Source organism: Acomys russatus, chromosome 13, assembly GCF_903995435.1.
Source record: "Acomys russatus chromosome 13, mAcoRus1.1, whole genome shotgun sequence".
Lineage (NCBI taxonomy): Eukaryota > Metazoa > Chordata > Mammalia > Rodentia > Muridae > Acomys > Acomys russatus.
In genome coordinates this window covers 72,030,649-72,054,349 of record NC_067149.1, presented here as the reverse complement: position 1 = coordinate 72,054,349, position 23,701 = coordinate 72,030,649, and the positions used below count along the sequence as shown (strand labels likewise).

The 23,701-nt window shown below is 38.5% G+C and overlaps 1 protein-coding gene across 1 annotated transcript in view; it reads left to right on the top strand.

Annotated features, from left to right (window-relative positions):
• The first annotated feature begins 335 nt into the window (after positions 1–335).
• LOC127197761 (vomeronasal type-2 receptor 116-like) overlaps positions 336–23,701 on the top strand; it is a 55,506-nt gene continuing 32,140 nt past the window's right edge. Inside the window, exons 1-2 of the mRNA XM_051155698.1 lie at positions 336–544; positions 21,139–21,430. Of these exons, the coding sequence (XP_051011655.1) occupies positions 336–544; positions 21,139–21,430 (501 nt within the window). The remainder of the gene's footprint in view (positions 545–21,138; positions 21,431–23,701) is intronic.

Below are 23,701 nucleotides of genomic sequence, written 5' to 3'. Positions count from 1 at the left end.
ATTGATGCCGAGCTATGATGTTTGTCTTCTTGGCTGACATCATGATGCCTGTGGCTAGAGAAGAAAATAAAAAATATAGCTTCCAACTTATTCTTAAGCAGAAAACATGGACTCAGATGTAGAGGGAGCCTAAGGGAAAAAGCGTTTCCAAACTCTCAATGGCAATGGAGGAAGTATCAGGAAAAACTGCATGCTGATTAGTGTGATAGCTGCACCCATCAACAAAGTGAGAAGCGCACATGTTCACAAACACCTGAGATCAATATATACCTGATGGACATCATTAGATATGTATCTATCAGTCTTGTGCCTGGGCAGATGCACATGTTAATAGGATGTTCTGGATTTTTATCTTTGGGCTTCTGTACGTTCCCAATTTTGTGTGTGATTCAACTGACAGTCACTGCTATGCAAAAACTGATGAATATCTTTCCTGTGAAGGAGATATGATGATTGGTGCATTTCTTCCGCTTGCTGACTTCCATGTAGAAAAGTATATTAGAAATGAATATGTGCCACACCGCTTGCAGAACCTTAATGTATGGTAAGTACAATTATTTATTCTCAGAGTTGAAGATTCCTGAAACTTAAACAATGTATGGATTAAAACTTTCTTGAGTTTTTCACAATTGCTGTCTTTGATTCTCAGATCACTTCAAGCATATTTTCATCTGTATTTTTTTCCTCTTTCAAGGAAACGTGACAACTTTGATGCTACTCATTTTGCTTTCCGCATATGAATTGAAAACTTGTGATCTTCTTTTGTCATGCTTGAGAATGTCAAATGATGTGAATGTTATCACTGTTAAGGTTTCAAAGTGTGGATAATTTAATCTAGTACAACCTGATACTTCTAGGGTTTCATTAAGATCAGATGTGCCAATACAAGAAGAGATGATGTCATTGATACAGAGACTCCTGAGTGCCTGGAATGTTGCTAGAGTGACAAGTCTTGCCTATGTTACATGCAACTGATTTCAGAACAGGACTGTTATCATTAACATTTGGAAGCACTTTGCTTCTCTATCCATATCATTGTCTATATTATTTTTTATTTTTTTAAAGATTTATTCATTACATATACAGTGTTCTGCTTGCATGTACACCTACACATCAAAACCAGATCTCATTATAGATGTTTGTGAGCCACCATGTCATTGCTGGGAATTGAGCTCAGGACATCTGGAAGAGCAGCCAGTGCTCTTAACTGCTGAGCCATCTCTCCAGGCCCCCCCCCCCCCATTTTTTAACATGTCAATATTGCTTTGTTAAATATTTTTATTAAATTTTATTATATATATTTATATTATTACACACACATATATATAATATACTACCTATAGCAAGAAGAACCATGACACAATCATGAATTTTATAAATGTTACATTCTTAGTGTTTTGGTTATTTGTAGTTGGCATCCTTGAAGAAAACATCTTTTCTATCTTGATGAGTCTACAACTCTGAATGTAAACCAATATCTATCATATCTCATCATTATCAAATTAAAACATCTATCTAGACATAAAGACATGTTAATCCCTAAACAACTAAGCTTAATTGTAAAACTAAACTGTCTGGTCTTCAATCCCGTCAAAGACTAGAGAAGGAATAAAATTGATTACCTGAGTATACCAGGAGTGCAGGTTAGTAGCTTTCCAAATGAGAACATGACAGATACAGTTTGTAAGATTATTCTTCACATACATTATATATATGTGTGTGTATGTATATATATACACAAACATATATATGTACAGATTTTAATGTATATCTGTCATATATGTTTCCAGTGCTTTTCTTCATTTATATGGATGTGATCACAAAGATACTTTTGAGAGAAGGGTGGCCACTTAAGGCTTTTTTTAGCTTACTCAAATATGCACATAAAGAAATAGTGTCAAGAGAATGCTGATTCCTATAATAAATAATGACAAATATTCAAGTGTGTCTCTTTATAGAGAAAATATATTGTGGCTATCTTTTATAGACATCCCAAATCTCTATGGATAAATGTAAAAAAATGAAATAGAGCAATACAGCTTGAATATGTCTTTAAACACATAAGAATATTGGTAGGAAGACAATAGGTAAAATTTTACAAGAAATATATCCTCTTTAAAATAAATTGTGCTCAGTGTGACAGTAATGTTAAATTCTTACCACCATGGTGGTGTGTTAAGTAAAACAACAAGAATGGTGGAGGAATAAATGTGTTCATATATAAAATTCATGAGATGTTTGGTGGTCTTGACACATTACATTGGAAACTAACATAACAAAGATGTTCACAGTACCAAAATTTTATATCTAGATAAATAATTTGTATCTCAATGCAGTAATTAAAATTAGATCCAAATTCTTAAGGATCATATCTCAAATAAGATCACAAATTTGTCTGATAAACCTAGCAGGCTGAGGACTTTGGATGCTGGTTGAAGCCCCTTATACTACATTATAATTAATGCCTCTTATTATTCTCTTTTTTCATCTGTTCTGTCTGTTTTCAGTAGCTCAGTCACAAGTGTACATCTGTATGTATTTTTCTTTAGGTCATGCCGCAACAATTCTATATATGAAAAGAATATACTTTCAGTTATGTGAGCCATGAGTGTCTAGCTTGTCCATGACCAGTATAGAATTGTATCAAAAAAATCACCTTTTTATTTTAAAGTATTTGTTTTATTTATTAAGTCTTCAAATATTCCATACATTATGCTTTGATCATATTCATGCCCCTCTCCCATCTCCTCCCAGATTCACCCCCATTCCTTGCCCACCCAACTGTGTATCACTATTTTCTGTTCTGTTTTGTTTTTAAATGCATCCATTGAGTCCAGTTAGTACTGCCAGAAAACAGTTGATGTGTGATCATCCACTGAAGTGTGCTAGAACTGTCAAGGATTACACCCTTAAAGAAAAATGATTCTTTCCTTCTCATCAGCAATGGGTGGCCAAAACTCCCCAGCTGTGGGTGGAACTTCACTCCAGACCACCTGCCAACTTTCCCTCTCCATCATCGGATTCTATCAGGCTTGATCTTTTTCAGGTCACAACAAAGTTTATATGAGTAACTGTTTTGTTGTTTCTTGAAAACACTCCTTTTAGTCATTCTGTGTTCTGCTTCTTACATCCTCTCTGACCCAACTTTTGCAATCATTCTAGGCAGTGGGATTGGGGGATGTGATATGACAGCCCCATTTAGAGCTGAACAATCTGCAGCCATTTATTTCCAATACCTTGACCAGACCCAGAGAGTCAGGAGGCTGAGACAGGAAGACTGCTTGACTCCAGGAGTTCTGGGTTGTAGTGCACTATTCAGATCAGGTGACCACACTAAGTTTGGCATGGATATGGTGACCTCTCAGAAATGGAGGGACTACCAGGTTGCCTATGAGGTGTGAACTGGCCCAGGTCATAAAAATTCAACTTTTTATACCATCAAAAGTATAATCAAAGTAGATCATGAAAGGAAAATGGTATTTTTGTTATAAAAGATTAAAAATCTTTTCTTATAGAATGCAATTCCCAAACATATTTTCTGCATACTATTAAACAAATTTTTATTACATTTTTCTCCAGAATAAAAAAAAATTAAATGGAGCAACTACAAATTTTCTAGGACATTTGCTCCTATGTCTAGAAATCATCCTGGATTGATTTCTCCATTTTAATCCTTCTGTGTACCAGCAATGAAAATGGTTCCGCCCCCAACTGTATCTCGATCTCAAGCACATTTCTCCACTCTTGCCTGTGGCTCCATAATTTAAGTCTCTATTTCCATTAATTGTAGCCCTGTGGTCATTTCTTGGTGTACAATCAGAATGGCTATTGAGTGTCCTCTAAATATTTAATGGAGGGCTATCATGTATCTGGCCTGTAATTATTTACTTCAGTAGTATGACTTTGGTGTGTTTTGTTGTTGTTGTTTTGTTGTTACTGATGCTGTTGTTTGTTTTGTTTTTGTTTTTGTATCAACTGATCATTCTTCATCTCCAGATTGTTCTTTTAATTGGAATTCTGGTTGTGGTTTTTAGCTCCCCTTTTCTCAGGTCAATTAACAAAGAGGCAGTAATGGGTAGAAGAGTTTTTTCAGTATAGCCAGAAACACAAACACAAGCAGCCCATCATCTGTACGCCAACCTCTCTGATGTAAGGGATTTTTGTCAGAGTCTGGCTGAGGACAGACCAAAGGCAGTCATTGTCAGTACTGTGTGATTTGTTCTACCATTTATCCAACACATTAAAGAAATAGTCATGAACTCAAGCCTTTATGTATTAATTTCCTGTTAAATTAATTCAATGAGAAATTATTTATTTTATGGTATTCCAACTTTATCTACTCTAATCGAATAAATACATGTCATAAAATATTTTCTGATTTTCAGTGTAAGTTATCTGATGCAGTTACATTGACAAATAATACAAAAAAATCTCAGATTTCTGGCCTTTCCTACTAATTTGTCTGCATGTGGTTACTACCATTATCCTAACAAGAATGTTGTATATAACCATATAAGATTAAATTTTAGGAAATCATTACTTTTAAACTAGTATTATCAATTTCTTAACATTTGTTTTTGTTTGTTTGTTTTTGTTTAATATTTCTTTCTGTGCTGGCTAGTTTTATCTCAACGTGAAACAAACTAGAGTCAGTAGAGAGAAGGAAGACTCAATTGAATAAATGCCTCAATAAGATCAGGCTATAGGCAGTCTTATATGGTATTTCTCTAATCATTGATTTAGTGGAAGGATCTAGCCCATTGTGGGTGGTGCCACCTCTGAGCAGGTAGTCCTGGGTTCTATCTAAAAAAAAAGCAGGCTGAGCAGCCTCAGTGAGATAGCCAGCTGTCCTCCATGGCTTCTGGGTCAAAGCTCTTGCCTATAGGTCCTGCCCAGCATGAGTTCCTATTCTAACTTCCTCCAACAAAGGACAGTGATGATGTGTATGCCAAATGCACTGCACAGATGCATATCTACTTGAGACTTGCTAAAGCTATCTGAGAGAAAGGAATATCACTTAAGAAAGTTCTCCTATAAGATTGGGTTATAGCCAAGCCTATGGGGCATTTTCTCAATTAGTGATTGATGGGGGGTGGCCCAGACTATTGTGTTTGGAGCTACTCCTTTGCTAGTAGTCTTCAGTTCTATAAGGAAGTAGGCTAAGAATTACATTATGAACAAACCAGTAACTATAAACATTCCATGGCCTCTGTATAACCACCTCCTGCTTCTACATATTTACTTTGTTTGAGTTCCTGCCCTGATGTCTTTCAGTGATGGAGTAAAATGTGGAATAAAAGCTTTTCTCCCTATCTTACATTTGGATGTGGTTATTTCATCACAGCAATAGTTAATATAATAAAAAATGCCAAATAAATCATTTCCTCTGCAATTTGCTTTGGGTATGGTGTTTCATCTAAGTAAACTAATTAAAATACTTTAAGGGTGTGTGTGTGTGTGTTATGTGCTCCTTCATTGTTTTTATTTTTATTTTTCTGAAACAGGGCCTCTCTAAGTGACATAGCTTGCAGTCCTGAAATTTACTATGTAGATTAGGCTGGCCTAGAACACACAGAGATCTGCCTTCTGAGTTCTGGGACTAAAGGCATGCATTACCATGCCAGATAAACATTTATATCCCTTTCTCCTCTGTCTCTCTCTGTCTCTCTCTCTCTCTCTGTTTCTCTCTCTGTCTCTCTCTCTCTCTCTGTCTCTCTCTCTCTCTCTCTCTCTCTCTCTCTCTCTCTCTCTTTCTCTCCTCTCCCTCCCATTTCCCTTTCTTCCTCCTTTCTCTCTTCCTTCATTTCTTTTCTCTTTCTTTTCATGAGACAGGGTTTCCCCATGTAGACTTGACTGTCATAACACTGTATGTACAACAAGCTGTGCTGGAGAGAGAGAGAGAGAAGAGACATGAATCTGGATAGATGAAAAGATGGATAGAAAACAGAAATAAGGAGAAAAAAATCCTGTCATAAAAGAAAAATGATATTACATGTGTTCACAAATATGTAGATACTTCAAATTTATTAATCAAGACAAAGATTTAACCAAAGTATAGAATGCGTATTTCAAACTCATTGTAAGAAAAGAATGAGAAAGTAGCAAATAAAATTGTGTTGAATTTTAAACAAAGTTTTAATTATCATATATGAATCATACAACTGTTTTACACACAATGTGTAGTCAAACATGACTCTAAAAACAGGAATGAAGTCTTGGTTATAAAGATTCATTTCCTCATTGTTTCTGTGTGTTTGGATACTTGTAGCATCTCTTCTGCTTTATCATGAAATATGTAGTAGGGATTGCACTCTATACTGTGGTTTTAAGCCTTTGCTTACATGCATTTAATTATCAAAACTATTTCATTAATATATATTAATTTATTCATAATACATCTAAATTGTTATCACATCCCTTGTATCCTCCCATTCCTCCCTCCCTACCACTTTCCTCCTACTCCCTCCCCTATGACTGTGACTAATAGGGACCTCCTCCCCCTGTATATGCTCAATATTATTAATATTTTATATATGTATACATTTTAAAATATACCATCCAATAGCAAAAACTATACTTATTTCTGTTGTTTCTCATTATTCTGACAAATGCCTCTCCACTAGACATAATTTTATTTTATTTTGGCCTATAAAAGTATTTACTATTTCTTAATAATTTCACACAAAACATTTTGATCATATTCACCCACACCACCACACCTTCCATATTCACTGTCTATAACTTTATCCTTTACTCAACTAAGTGCTTCTTTTGTTTCTTCAAGTCAAGTACACTTTGTTTTCTAAAAGTACTTTTGTAATTGGAGTCTTCCCTTGTGTGGGGTTGATCTCCTAGTAGTGACAACAATGAAGAACCTGACCATTTCTGCCCCAGTAACTATGGAATCTCAATAGCATCTCTGCTAGGGGTTAGATTTCATGTCCATCTCCTTCTCCATAATGGCATTTTGTCATGTTTAAGCATACATCATCTTGTACATACTTTCAAAATCATTCTGAGTTAAAGGTGCAAGTACATGGACAGAAAATATTCCTTCCTTGATATTATCCCCCAAGCCTCTGTCCCTGACAATCTTCCCACTTCTCTTTAACCATGATCCATCAGCCTTGTTTGTACAGGTGTGATATGTAAGGTACAATTATGGCTGAGAACCTGATAGTCTTTTATTATCTGTACCATTATCAGTCTTCAATATCTGTATTATTTGCCATCTACTGCAAAAGGAAGCTGCTCTGGTTAGGGCTGAGGGATGCACTAATTAATGGTAAAGCAGTAAACCCTGAGGAGTTTATTTCAACTGTGTCCATTTAGAAGGCTAACAGTATTAAGTTCTCCCCTTGGGTCTATGACCTACTGAGTAACAGACTTTGGCCATTTTTATGATGCCAAACATTAGTTCCATACCATGTGGGGGACTTTAACCAAATCAGACAAAGGTAGTTCTACATATAATATGTGTGCCCATTTAAACATCAGAGGGAAGCCTGTCATTACTGGATCCCTCATGGTTCACAGATGAGTGACAGTGATGGTTACTTTTATTTTCTTTGGTGGCATGCATAGAACCTTCCAGCCAGGAAAGATAAGGCATCCAGGTGAGTACCAGTTTTATTTCATCATATTAGTTAATTCAAATACCTAGTATTCTCTATAGGATCCAATCTGGTAACTTCCTAATATTTGACTTTCTTTTCTATGTTTTATTTTATTTTATTTTTAATTTGTTCACTTTACAGCTCAGTCGAGGCCCCCCTCAACGACTTCAAGTCCCACACTCCCTCCCTCATGCTGTTCCCCCTCCCTCTATCCTAGTCCTCAGAAAGGGGAAGCCCCCCCCACCCTATCCTATGACCTCAGCCTATCAAGACTCATCTGGACTGCTTGTGTCTATTTCCTCAGTATCTGGCATGGCTGCCTGCCAGGGGAAGGTGTTCAATGCGTGGTCATGAGAGTCCATGTCAGACATAACCCCTACTCCCCATAATATGGGAACCACAAGGCAACTATGCTACCTATGAACTGCATCTGAGCAGAGCTCCTGACTATGCATGGTCCTTGCTTGGTGCATCACTCTCTGCAGCATTCCCTACCACCGGCCCAGATTTGTTGGCTTCTTTGGACCCCTTGTGGAGCTCCTGTCTGCTCCAGGTCCTTCTATCTCCCAAATTGTCCATAAGACCCACTGCTTTCAACTCCAAAGTATGGCTATGCATCTCAGCATCTTCTTTAATACCTTGCTTGTTGGAGTACTTCAAAGGACCTCTATGGTAGGCTCCTGTCCTGCTCCGTCTCTTCAACTGCTTGCAGTGTCTAGTCTCTGTGCCCTTCTGAATGAGAATTAAGCATTCTCCCTAGGGTTCTGCTTGTTAGTTAGATTCTTCAGGCCTGTGTATTGTAGGGTAGTTATCCTGTATTATGCCACTCTTATCTTATTACAACTTGTCTGTGGATGTCCGCAGAGGACATTGGCAGGTTTTCTGTGCCTCAGAGTGGCCAACCTTTAACGTGGGATGGCCTAGAGATGGGACATTTAACCTTACTATTATCCTGCAGTTTGAAGATGTTGTTTGTAGACCTGGGTCCCATGGCCACCCAGACCAGGTCTCATATATAATCACTTGGGAATCCCTGGTCCGAGACCCACCACAGTGGCTCAAGGCTTTCCTCCCGGGCCCCCTGCCAACTTCTCTCTTCCCAGTTGCAGCTTCCGAGACTCCTGAGACACCTGGAGAACACCCAGGAGTTCGCCTAAAGCCCACGCTGCCTGACAACAAGCAACAAGATCTCCTACTACTAGATCTGCCTCCTCCACATTACCCTACGCCTTTGAGCTCTCCCTCTGACCTTAACCCCTCTCTCCCTACCCCATCTACCTCCACCCACATGTCCTCTCCAGCCCCTTCAGCTCCTTCTCTTATACCTTCCCCCTGACCCTCCTCAGATTCCTCCCTGCCCCCTCCTTCTCCTCCTCACCTGCGTAGTTGGCGGGACCGGAATCCAGGCCAGGAAACCTCATTGTTTCCTCTTCGTACTATCAGCAGTGACATCCATTACTGGCTATTTAAAATCAGGCTAGTAGTAATGCAACCATACCTAGTACCCATAGGTCCGAACCCCATACTCACTGAAGCAGGAATACAACCATCTTTTCCTCCCCTCCTCACCCTGGCCTTAACTCCTGCTGCTTTCACTGCAAGGGAACCTCCCCTACCCAAAGTAGGGGACCTCTCTTTAATCTAGTCAGAGGAGCTTTCCTAGCCCTTAATGCCACTAATCCTCAGGCCACTCAATCCTGTTGGCTCTGCCTTAACCCAAGCCCACCTTATTATAAAGGGGTTGCAACCTCCACTCCTTTCGTTAACACCACCAATCACTCTTCTTGTGACTGGAGCCAACACAGAAAACTCACTCTGACTGAAGTTTCGGGGCTAGGCACCTGTCTAGGTACCATACCCCCAGTCACCAACACCTCCACAACCACACTCATGCTATAACTACTACCAGTAACAACCATTTTCTTATTCCTCCCCCCCCCTAACTTATGGTGGGCCTGCAACACTGGACTTATCCCTTGTATATCCACTGCTGTTTTCTCAGCTTCTGACTACTGTGTTTTAGTCCAATTAATCCCCAGAATTTATTACCAATCCTCCCCAGTATTTAAAATCAGTTATAAAAACACTCAGTACCGTAGAGAACCCATCTCCCTGACTCTTGCAGTCCTATTAGGATTGGGGGTTACCGGAGCAGGAACCAGGACTGCAGCTCTTACATACAGGACCCAGCAGTTTGGACAACTTAGAGATGCCATAGATGATGACCTCCGGGCCATAGAACAATCCATCTCTCAGCTAGAAGAATCTCTTACTTCATTATCGGAAGTAGTGCTCCAAAGTAGACAAGGGCTTGATTTACTATTCCTGAAAGTGGGGGGGGGGCTGTGTGCTGCTCTTAAAGAACAATGTTACTTTTATGTTGATCACTCAAGAGTCATCAAAGATTCAATGACAAAACTCAAAGAGCACTTAGACAAGAGACAAAGGGACCGAGAGGCCCAACAGGGATGTTTCGAGAGATGGTTTAATACCTCCCCCTGGTTGACCACCCTCATATCCACCCTCCTTGGTCCCCTCTTGATCCTCCTCTTACTTCTAGAAGACTTTTGGGCCCTGTATCCTTAACCGGCTTCTTGCCTTTATTCGAGATCATCTCAATATAACTCAGGCCCTGATCTTAACTCAACAGTACCAAGACCTCAGAAGCGGGAACATGCCTTAAGATTAAGGCCAGTTAAAAACCTCAAGGGGAGAGTGTGAGGCCCCCTCACTCAGCCAGCCTGGGAACGTGACCCAGGCAAGCTTGGGAAAATGACCCAAAAAGAATTGAAGGCCAACTCAGCTTCAGTTTCTGAGATCAAGGTGGCCAACCGAGATAAACAATTTCAACTAAGGTAAACAATTACCATCTGGAAATTCTCTGAAAACTCCCCAACACCCCTCCCTGCAATAGTCAATAACATTTAGACAAGCACCCTAGCGACCACCAGAGCCAATCCTGGCATAGGGCACGTAGCCTCTCCTAACCTTTATAGTTTTAGCCTTTAAAAAGTCTGTAACAGTGACTCTGTGTGTGCCTCCCTCGCTCCTGAGTGAGTGCCGAGGCCCCCTGACGCACATCAGTAATAAACCTTGTGCCTTTACATCAACACTGTGGTTCTCGGGTGGCCTCTCGTGACGACCCCCCCACCCGAGTGGACTCAAGGGTCCAACAGTACAAGTTTTCACTCCCACCAGCAATGGAGGAGTTTTCCCCTTTGTCCACATCCTGGCCAGCATGTGTTTTTTTATTGAATTTTTGATCTTAGCCATTATGATAGGTATAAGATGGAATCTCTGAGTCATTTTGATTTGCATTTTCATGACAACATTGAGCATTTCTTTAAGTATGTCTTGGCCATTTGATGTTCCTCTGCTTTGAATTCTCTGTGTAACCCTGGACTCCTTTTGAAACTTGGGTTATTTGGTTTGGTGGTGTTTAATTTCTTGAGTTCTTTATATATTTTGGATATTAGCCCTTAGTCTCATGTAGGGTTGGTGAAGATCTTTCCACAGTCTATAGGCTTTCACTTTGTTCTGCTGACACTGTCCTTTGCCTTATAGAAGCTTTTCAATTTCAAGAGGTCTCATTTCTTAATTTTTGATCTTAGACCCTGAGCTGTTGGTGATTTGTTCAGGAACTATTCTCCTGTGCCAATGAGATCAAGGCTCTTCCAACATTTCTTCTAACAGATTTAGTGTGTCTGATTTTATATTGTGGTATTTAATCAAGTTGGACTTTAGTTTTCATGGGGTAATAAATGTGGATCTCTTTGACTTTTTCTATAGGTAAGCAGCTAGATCAGCACTGTTTGTTGAAGATGGTATCTTTTTTTCCCATTTTTTTTGGCTTGTTTTATCAAAATCAAGTGTACATAGGTGCAAATGTTTATTTCTGAGTCTTCTATTTGATTCCATTGATCAACCAGCCTATTTCTATACCAGTATACCATGCTGTTTTTTTTAACTGTTGCTACATAATACAACTTAAGACCAAGAATGGAGATTTCTTCAGAAGATCTTTTAGGGTACAAGATTGTTTTAGATATTCTGAGGTTTTTGTTTTTCCATACAAAATTGAAATTAATTTTTCAAGGCCTGTAAAAATGTGTAAGCATTTTGAAAGGGTTTGCATTGAATCTGTAAATTGCTTTCGACAACATGGCCATTTTTACTTTGTTGATCCTCATGATGCACAGGCATGGGATATTTTTCCATCTTCTGGTATCTTCTTCAAATTCTTTCTTCAGAGACTTTAAGTTTTTTCATAAAAGTCTTTAAATTGCTTGTTTAGAGTTACACCAAGATATTTTATGTTATTTGTACTTTCCCTACTTTCTTTCTCAGCCCTTTTGCCATTTTTATACAGGAAAGCTACTCATTTTTTATTATTACTCTTGTATCCAGCCACTTTGTTGATGGTATTTATCAAATGTAGAAATTCTATAGTGGAATTTTTAGGGTCACTTATGTATCTTATTATATCATCTATGCAGAGGTATACTTTGACCTCTGTCTTTCCAATGTGCATCACCTTGATATCCTTTTGTTATCCCATTGGCTGTTGAGGTTCTGTTCAGGAAGTTGTCTCCTATGCCAATGTGTTCCAGGCTCTTCCCCACTTTTTCATTTAACTGATTTAGTGTCTCTGGTTTTTGATCCACTTGGATTTGAGTTTTGTACATGGTGACAAATATGGGTCTAATTGCATTTTTTTTACACTTAGACATCCAGTTAGACCAGCACAATTTGTTGAAGATGCTATCATTTTTCCATTGAATGGATTTGGCTTCTTTGTCAAAAGTCAAGTGACCATATGTATATGGATTCATATCTGGGTCTTCGATTCGATTCCATTGATCCACCACCCTATTTCTGTGCCAGTACCATGTTGTTTTAATGACTGTTGCTTTATAGTACAGCTTAAGATCAGGTATGGAGATTCATCTGGAGGATCTTTTATTGTACAAGATTGTTTTAGCTATTTTGGGTTTTTGCTTTTTCCATATGAAGTTGAGACTTGAACTTTCAATGTCTTTTAAAAATTGTGTAAGTATTTTGATAAGGATTGCATTGAATCTTTAAATTGCTTTTGGTAATATGGCCATTTTTACTATGTTAATTCTTTTGATCCACAAGCAAGGAAGAACATTCCATCTTCTCATGTCATCTTTAATGTCTTTTTTCAGAGTTTTGAAGTTTTTTCAAGCAAGTCTTTCACTTGCGTGGTTGGAGTTACTCCTACATATTTTATATTGCTTGTGGCTAACATGAAGGGTGTAGGCTTCCTAATTTCTCCTTCTGCATGATTGTCATTTAAATATAGGAAGGCTACTGACTTTTTTGAGTTAATTTTGTATCCAGCCAATTTGCTGAAGGTGTTTAACAGCTGTAGGAGTTCTCTGGTGGAATTTTGGGGGTCACTTATATACACTATCATATCATCTGCACATAGGGATAATTTGACTTCCTCCTTTCCCATTTGGATCTCCTTGATCTCCTTTTGTTGTCTTATTGCTCTCACTAGAACTTCCTGTACTATATTGAAAAGATATGGAGAAAGAGGGCAACCTTGTCTGGTCCCCAATTTTAGAGGAGCTTCCTTGAGTACCTCTCCATTTAATTTGATGTTGTCTATTTAATTGCTGTATATAGCCTTTATTATGTTGAGGTATGTGCCTTGTTTTTTTTTTTTTTTGAATTTTATTTTATTTTCTTATTTTATTTTTTTATTAATTTATTCTTGTTACATCTCAATGTTTATCCCATCCCTTGTATCCTCCCATTCCTCCCCCCCCCCATTTTCCCATTATTCCCCTCCCCTATGACTGTTCCTGAGGGGGATTACCTCCCCCTATATATTCTCATAGGGTATCAAGTCTCTTCTTGGCTACTTGCTGTCCTTCCTCTGAGTGCCACCAGGTCTCCCCCTCCAGGGGACATGGTCAAATGTGAGGCACCAGAGTATGTGAGAAAGTCGTATCACACTCTCCACTCAACTGTGGAGAATATTCTGACCATTGGCTAGATCTGGGAAGGGGTTTAAAGTTTACCTCCTGTATTGTCCTTGGCTGGTGCCTTAGTTTGAGCGGGACCCCTGGGCCCAAATCTGCCTATCATATTGCTCTACTTGTAGATTTCTAGGACCCTCTGGATCCTATTATTTTGCTGTTCTCCCATGCGTCTCTCATTTAGAGTCCCAATAGGATGCCTTCCCCTCTGTCCCAGTTTCCTGGTAAGTGAAGGCTTTTGTGGGACATGCCCCTTGGGCTAGTATGCAGATATAAGTGAGTAATGGGACCTCATGAGGCTGAGAAGCTTCTGTAAGGCAGGAGACACTGTCAAGAGAACAAAGCGACAGCCTACAGACTGGGAAAAAATCTTCACCAACCCTACATCTGACAAAGGTCTAATATCCAAAATATATAAAGAACTCAAGAAATTAAACACCACCAAACCGAATAACCCAATTGAGAAATGGGGCTCAGAACTAAACAGAGAATTCTCAACAGAGGAGTATCAAATGGCTGAGAAACACTTAAAGAAATGCTCAACCTCCTTAGTCATCAGGGAAATGCAAATCAAAACAACTCTGAGATTCCATCTTACACCCATCAGAATGGCTAAGATCAAAAATTCAAGCGACACCACATGCTGGCGAGGATGTGGGGAGAGAGGAACACTCCTTCATTGCTGGTGGGAATGCAAACTAGTACAGCCACTTTGGAAATCTATGAGGTATGTGCCTTGTAATCCTGATCTCTCCAGATCTTTAAATATGAATGGGTGTTGCATTTTACAAATGCTTTCTCTGCTTCTAAGGAGATGATCATGTGTTTTTTTATTTTCAGTTTGTTTATATGGTGGATTACACTGATGGATTTCCATATATTAAATCATCTTTGAATGTGTGGCATGAAGCCTACCTGGTCATTGTGAATGATATCTTTGATGTGTTCTTGTATTCATTTTGCAAGTAGTTTATTGAGTATTTTTACATCAATGTTCATAAGAGAAATTGGTCTGAAATTCTATTTCTTTGTTGGGTCTTTGAGAGGTTTAGGTACCATTGTGACTATGGCCTCATAGAATGAATTTGGTAATGTTCCATCTGTTTCTATCTTTTTGAGTAGCTTGAAGAGTATTGGTATTAGCACATCCTTGAAGGTCAGGTAAGATTCTGCACTGAAACCATCTGGCCCTTGACTTCTTTTGGTTGAGAGACTATCAATGATGACTTTTCTTTCTGTATGAGAAATGGGACTACTCAGCTTGTTTATCTGTTCTTCATTCAATTTTGGTAAGCAGAATTGATCAAGAAAATCACTCATTTTCCTTAGATTTTCAATTTTTATAGCATATATGCCTTCAAAGTAGGATCTTATGATTTTTTGTATTTCTTCAGTGTCTGTTGTTATGTCTCCCTTTTCATTTCTTATTATGTTGATTTGGATACCACCTCTCTTCCTTTTAGTTAGTTTGGGCAATGGTTTGTCCATCTTGTTGATTTTCTCAAAGAACCAGTTCCTGGTTTTTTTGATTCTTTGGACTGTTCTTTTTGTTTCTAATTTACTAATTTCGACCCTGAGTTTGGTAATTTCCAGGCATCTACTCCTCATGCGTGTTTCTGCTTCGGTTTTTCCTAGGGCTTCCAGCTGTGCCATTAAGTTGCTATGTGGGATGTTTCCAATTTCTTTTTAAAGGCACTTAGTGCTATGAATTTTCCTCTTAGCACTGTTTTCACTGTATCACACAAATTTGAGTATGTTGTTCCTTCATTTTCATTGAATTTCAGGAAGTCTTCAATTTCTTTACTTCTCCCCTGACCCGGGTGTCATTAAGTAGACAGTTGTTTAGTTTCCATGTATGTGTAGGCTTTTCATTATTTCTGTGGTTGTTGAAGTGCAGCCTAAGACCATGGTGACCTGATATTATACAAGGAATTATTTCAATCCTTTTGTATCTGTTGAGGCTTGCTTTGTGACCTACTATGTGATCAATTTTAAAGAAGGTTCCATGGGATGCAGAGAAGAAGGTATATTCCTTTTTGTTTGGGTGAAAAGTTCTATAGATATCTCTTAGATTCATTTGATTCATGGCATTCGTTAATGATATTTCTCAGCTTAGTTTCTGTTTCAATGACCTATCCTTCAGTGAGGGTAGGGTGTTGCAGTCTCCCACTATTATTGTGCGAGATCGATGTGTGTTTAAGCTTCACTAATAGATCCTTTACAAATGTGGGTGCCCTTGTATTGGGAGCGTAGATATTCAGAATTGTGATGTCATCTTTGTTGACATTACCTTTGATGAGCATGATATGTCATTCCTCATCCCTTCTGCTTAATTTTGGTTGAAAGTCTATTTTGTTTGATATTAAAATGGCTACACCAGCTTGCTTCTTGTGACCATTTGCTTGGTATATTTTTTCCAGCCTTTTACCCTGAGGTAATGTCTGCCTTTATGGGTGAGATGTCCTTCTTGAATGCAGAAGAATGTTGCATCTTGTTTATGCATCCATTCAATTAGTCTGTGTCTTTTTATTGAAGAATTGAGACCATTGATGTTGAGAGATATTAATGACCAGTGACTGTTAAGAGTCTTAATTTTTGATGTTGGTTACAATAGAGAGTTTGTGTAGTTGTGTTTTAGTGATGGTGTAGTTATCTATTTCCTGTGCAGTTTTGGTTGTGGCATGGCCCTTTGGGCTAGAGTTTTCCATCTAGTAACTTTTGTAAAGCCAAATTTGTGGATAGGTATCATTTTAATTTGTTTTTGTCATAGAATATTTTGCTTTTTCCATCAATGGTTTTTGATAATTTTGCTGAGTATAGTAGCCTGGCTTGACATCTGTGGTCCCTTCGGGTTTGCAGGACCTCTGTCCATGCCCTTCTGGCTTTTATGGTCTCTGCTGAAGTCGGGTGCAATTCTGATAGGTTTTCCATTGTATGTTACTTTACCTTTTTCTCTTGATGCTTTTAATATTTTTTTTTTGTTCTGTATATTTTGTGATTTTATTATTATGAGGTGGGAAGATTTTCTTTTCTGGTCTATTCTATGTGGTGTTCTGTAGGCCACTTGTATGTTTATATGCATCTCTTTCTTTAAGTTGGGGAAATTTTCTTCTATGATTTTGTTGAAGATATTTTCTGAGCCTTGGAGTCTGGTCTCTTCTCTTTCCTCAATGCCTATAATTCTCAGGTTTCATCTTTTCATGGTGTCCTTGATTTCTTGGATATTTTGTGTCAGGAATTTTTCAGATTTGGCATGGTCTTTGACTGTGAACGGTTTAGGCCCAGAGTCCCTGGCTGAGCTTGGTGGGTGGTTTGGGTCAAGAGACTCTAGCTGAGCTTGGTGCATGGTCCTGGTCCTGGGACTCTGGCTGAGCTCAGCACACAGTTTGGGCCCAAAGGCCCTGGCTGAATTAGGGAGTCAGTTTGCACCCAGAAACTCTAGCTGAGCTTGCCAGGCATTTCAGGCCCAGAGAGCCTGACTGAACTAGGGGGACAGTTTTGGCCCAGAGACTCTAGCTGAACTTGGCACACAGTTCAGGTCCTGAGACTCTTGCTGAGCTCAGAGTGTGGTCCAGGTCCTGAGACCATAGCTGAGCTCAGCACATGGTAGGGGCCCAGAGTCCCTAGCAGAATTCAGTGTGTGGTTTGGGTCTGAGACCCAGGTTGGACTCAGTGCTAACTGGACTAAGTGTGTGGATTAGGCCCCAAGACCTGTTTTGGTCCAGAGATGCAAACTGGACTCAACGCTCAGGTTGGGTACATAGATGCTAACTGGACTCAATGTGTATGTGGGTTGGGCCCCATGACACCTACCAGGACTCCGTGAACAGTCTGGGTCCCAAAATGCTACCAGGAACCACAGGCCAGTGGAGCATTAGACCTCCAGGACTAAGGAAATCTCAGGGAGACAGGGAGTAGAGTGGCTATCAGACCCTGTCTACCCAACCTGTTTCAGTCACTGTAGAACTCTGGTGTGGCAAGGGGACCCAGAAGGCTGTGGACACTTTGGCCTGACCCAGTGCACATTCTGAGATCCAGGATGATTACAGGACACACATTACAGGGGAGCTGCGGATCACTAGCTGTGAGAGACCCAAACCACAGGGCCAGCCTCCTGCCCTCCAGACAAGTGAAGCATCAGAGCTTCTAGCCTAGGGAAATCAAGAGAAAATGGGTGAATTTATCCTCAGACTCCCTCCACCCAACTCAGGAAGCTAACTTACAAAAACAGAAATGGCATGATGATTAAAGGACAGTGTAAAATCATACATACACAAAACAAAACAAAACAACATGGCATCTCCAGATCCTAGCTATCCCAAAGAAACCAATCGAGAGAACTCAAAAACAATGGAAATACAAGAAAATTATCTCAAACCCATAGTAATGAGGATGATAATGGAGAAAACAAATAAAATTCATAATCAAATGCAGGAAGATGCAGCCAAACAGGTGGAAGACAAAAAAGAGGCCTATAGAGAGGCACTGGAAAAATTCAGAAAAATATAAACAACCAGATGAAGGAAATTAATAAAACTGTTCAAACTCTGAAGGCCTACAAAGAGGCAATAGAAGAAATTCAGGAATACACAATCAGATGAAAGAAATCAATAAAACAGTTGAAGATCTGAAGATGAAATTGGATTCAATGATAAACACACAGACAGAAGAAAAACAGGAATGTGAGAGCTCAGAGAGGAAGGCGAGCAACACAGAGGCAAGCCTGTCTAACAGAATCCAAAAGATGGAGGAATGAATCTCAGGACTAGAAGATACATTTGTAGATTTTGAAGCAACTATTAAAGAAAATGCTAAATCTGGAAAAATCCTGACACAAAACATCCAAGAAATCAAGGACACCATAAAAAGAAGAAATCTGAGGATAGTAGGCATTGAGGAAAGAGAAGATGCCAGACTCTAAGGCCCAAAAAATATTCTCAACAAAATCATAGAAGAAAACTTCCCCAATCTAAAAAAAGAGATGCCTATAAACATACAAGAGGCCTACAGAACACCAAACAGAATAGACCAGAAAATAAGAACTTTCCATCACATAATAATCAAAACACAAAATATACAAAACAAAAAAAAATATATTAAAAGCTGCAAGGGAAAAGGGCCAAATAACATTCAATGGCTAACCTATCAGAATTACACCAGACTTCTCAGCAGAGACCATAAAACCCAGAAGGGCCTGGACAGAGATCCTGCAAATGCTAACAGACCACAGATGCCAGGCCAGACTAATAAAAATATTTCATTGCTAGTCTCTGCATTGTTTCTTTACTCTTTTTATTCTGTCACACTGGTCCTAAATGTTTGGTTTTCATTTCATCCTGGCAAATACAAGTGAATCTGTTTGTTTGTTTGTTTGTTTGTTTTTGTTTTAGACAAGGTTTCTCTGTGTAGTCTTGGCTTCCCTAGATACACTTTGTAGACCAGGCTAGCCTTGAACTTACAGTGATCCACCTGCCTCTACATCATGAGTGCTGGGATTGAAGACATGCGATACCATGCCTGGTTACAATTGAATCCTTAATTACTAATTTTTAATTATGATATTTTCTATGTGTTTTGTTGCATTTCATTTTGTGTGAAATTTCTAGAGAAATCCATTAATTTCAAAAGAAACATACCTCATTGCATGCAATCTGTAAATATCAGCAGTATCCTTGAAAAGGAGTATAGAGAAAGGAATAAAACATAGACTTTTCTTTGAGCCAGCATATGTGTTAGATATGTAGCAGACAATTAACAATCAAAAGGGAAAAATGGTTGAAAAAGAAGTAGGGAAACACAAAGAATCAGGGAAGCAAATATTTGTTGAAAGAAGAAAGCAAACAAACAAAGGAAAACATGCTCAAAACACGAGCAAAGCAAAAACCAAAAATAAAAACAAATGTATGTGACTAAAAGGACAGAATTCAGAAAAAAATTATATCTAGAGATGCTCTGTCTCTTTTCTTTTCAAGTATGTTTAAGGTTGATTAGATATAGATAGATATAGATATCTAAACATAATGTTGCTTTTCTATGAAACCCTCCAATATTTTAATATTGAATATTTCTATATCCAACTGAAGAACATTTTACTAAATATAACCTTAAAGAGATTGTTTTGTGAACAGCACATTTTGATGGTAAAATGAAATGCCATTCCTTTGGGTGGGGGAGTTTTTGCATCATAAAAAGTGTAAGTTTTTTTCCTCACCATGTTATTATTAAACAGACCAAAAATTGAGTAATAACATAAAGTGCTCTAAGTGCATGAGTGAGGACCTGGATTCGTATCTCTCAGAGAGCATGCATGTACTCTTGTAATCTAATTGTTATAGGGAGGAGAGAGACAAGGAGAGAAGGCTCACTACAAGTTTGCTTTAGGCTTATGCTTATACACTGAAAACAATAAAGAAAATTCTCTCTCTTTTTCACAGCACTGAAGAGGGGGAGGCAGAAATAATCTTAGTAATTTCAAGTCCAAATTGGTTACAGAGTGTTGACTACATGGTCAAACTCTGTCTAAATCAATCAAATGAGTCAGTGAGTCAGTCAGTCGATATTTAATTCAACTGGTCAAGAGACACTTTGTGAAATAGTGTGGACAGCTTGGACTGACACTAAATATCCCTCTCTCTTAGTTATTGACCTTCATGTACTTATGTGTGGACAGATGCAAATACACAGAATCAATTCACACAGCTCACAAATATATGAAAAGGAAAGTAAATTTGGATGGGAGTTCACATGAATTAATTCCACCAATGAAGAATCAAAGGCAGGAATATCTCCATGAATTTGAGACCAGAACACTCTACATAGTATATTCTAGGACACTATTCAAAGATAAATCATAGAGATGAAAACTGTGGATATATATTATTTGAATTAAGTTTGTGCTATTTTTAAATAGGAGATTGACACAGAAAACAAGGTGATTGGATAAGGATAAACTGATTTTTAAAAATAATTGTAGAGGCTGAAGGTCCAATGCAGACATCAAAGTTTTGATGTTTTGTCAGACTCTAATTTCTTATTCATGGATAGGTTTTTGCACATAAAAGATAAATAAAGCAATTTAATAATAAATTAAAGTCCCAGAGCTCATAATTAATGAGTGATAATACTGTGGAATTTTTTAAAAGATGTATTTATTTATTTATTGTGTATACAGTGCTCTGCCTGCATGTACACCTACAGGACAGAAGAGGGCATCAGACAGGATTGTAGATGGTTGTGAGCCACCATGTGGTTTCTGGGAATTGAACTCAGGACCTCTGGAAGAAAAGTCAGTCCTGTCAAACTCTGAGCCATCTCTCCAGCCCAATTCTGTACAATTTTGCTTAATCCTACTTCATTATGCATTCTTCGAATTCTAGCCATTTATGAAAAGGTAATAAAAACTGGATTTTATAAAAAAATCTTGGCATTTGAATTAGAAAAGACATTGCACTAAATAGGAAGGTTCTATGGTCTATGTCTTTATACTGTGTAATTTTATGGAATTTGTGCAGGTTTAATTTTAAGAACTACCAGGTGTTTCTGGCCCTGATATTTGCCATTGAGGAGGTCAACAGGAATCCATATCTTCTACCCAACACAACCCTGGGCTTTGATCTTTATACTAGTTTATATTATGAAGTAATTAGTTTTTATTGTATCATGTGCTGGTTAACACGGGACATCCTACCCACGGTTAATTACAACTGTGGAGAGAAGAAAACATCACTTGCTGCATTCACAGGAACACCAATGGCAACATCTTCCTATATTGTTACACTGCTACAACTCTACAACATACCTCAGGTGGGTGAGGTGCCAATGTCTGTCTTTGCTCTGACAAGTCCCAGGTTAGATTTCTGGTACTGGATTCAGAATCCCCATTCACTTCATCTCAAGCAACTAATCAGGATTTTAAAAGGTACAGCAGGAGGGAGTCCAGGGTGCCTCCTCTAGAGCCTAGCTTTACTGCAGCTAAGGAAAACTCAATCTGACCAAAAATTTCCTGCATCCAGGACTGTAAATGCAGATTCTAGCAAAAAAAAACTGAGAGGGACATGAAAAGAGGCTCTTTGCTCTGTAGATAAGCTCTTTTGTGGAGATCCCTGGTAAGCTAAAATTTGCCTGTTTGAATGAGAGGGCTGTTGAGGAGCCCTGAGTCTATTCAATTAATTCTGAATCCACACGGAGATAATCAATAACAGCACTAGCCAAGAACAATACATGCAGTAAAATTCAAACCCCTACCCAGATCTAGCCAGTGGACAGGACATTCTCCATAGTTGAGTGGAGAGTGGGTTCTGACTTTCACAAAATTCTGGTGCCCCATATTTTACCATGTCCCCTGGATGGGGAGACCTGGTGGCACTCAGAGGAAGGATAGCAGGCTACCAAGAAGAGACATGATACCCTATGAGCATATACTGGGGGAGGAAGTCCCCCTCAGTCACAGCCATAGGGGAGGGGAGTAAGGGGAAAATGGGAAGGAGGGAGGAATGGGAGGATACAAGGAATGGGATAACCATTGAGATGTAATATGAATAAATTAATAAAATATTTAAAATGAAAAAAGAGAAATAGAAAATAGATGCACACACACACACATGCATGCATGCAAACACATTCAAGAGAAAATGTGGATGAGTTAAACATCTTAACTTTAATTCCATTTATTGTTGGTCACTATATTTATATTATTAAGAAAGGGTATTGCCTCATTGTACAAAAGGCAATTAATCACACACACACACACACACACACACACACACACACACACACAAACAGATAAATGCTAAAATACATCACGTTACATGTTTTAAAATTAAAAATTTGTTCTCTATGTGTCCATTACATAAGATCATAGTGAGTTCAGAATGACAAAGTTTGACAAGGAATACAGCTAAACAGGGTCTAAAAATTACAAGAATATATGTGTTTTCCATTAGGACTGACCTGGCTACATGTTTTCTAGTTATTTCTTAGTTTATAGTAAATTCAGGACAATTATTTTACCTTTCTCTCTTTCTAAGAAACAAAGTAAATTTAAAATGTTAGCATATACCACTGTAAAGTAACAGGGCATAAAGAATTATAACAGAACAATTTGTACATTTAGACATTAGATTTTATACTTTAGATATCTCCAAGTAGATCCGTAATATTTTGGGTTCATGGAAGTTTAAACCAACTTTCCCATATTTATTCTGTGCACCAACATACATGGTGCCATCTGGAGTAAAAGCTTATCTGAGGCCACAATTCTGCTTCAAGACTGTTCCCTAGTGAGACATCTGTAGGTTCTCAAAGGTATTTATTGATGCTATTGTTTTAGAAGATCTAAAACAATTTAAATTTTAAAATTGTATGAATCAAACAGGGAATTCAATAAACAGGAATTAGTTCATCTGAGCAGCAGTACATCTTTCAGTAAAATAGTGTACTCAGTTTGGTCAAACAGATCTTGTCAGTACCCAGAAAGAGAAGATGCAGCAGTGCAGAACTGATGGAGTTATCAGACGTCAGAAGCAATTCGGGGGTGTATCAAGGTACAGATTTGCAGAATACCAGATCCCTTCCAGAGAGTTTTCATGCCTACAGAAAAAGGACAAGAGAGACAAAGGTGAAGATGGAAGGAGCCAGATAATAAGGAACATGAAGATTACAACAGACTGCTAGAGTCAGTTTGAGGCCAAGCAGAGCAATTCCATTAGAGCCAGAAAGAGTAGCCAGATTGAATCAGTCATCCTAGAAAGGAGTTTGAGCCAGAACATCTGAGTAGAACCAGTCAGAAAGAACTCAGAATGAACAAGAAAGGGTGGGCTTACTCAGCAGTAAGTCTCAGAGGTTGAACTCATTCTAGGCCTAATTAAGACTGTATAAAGTTGAAAGGCTTTAAGGATGAGGCCTGGGTTCCTAGGCCTACAATTACTTCAGGTGAAAAAAAAATACTTTGATGTCAGGTCCCAAGAAAGTATAAGGGTACTTGATATATCCACATTTCCAGGAAGGAGAGGTGTATAAGAATTACTATCCCATTTTCATTCGGACTGTTTCCACCTATTGATTCAAGACTGAGTT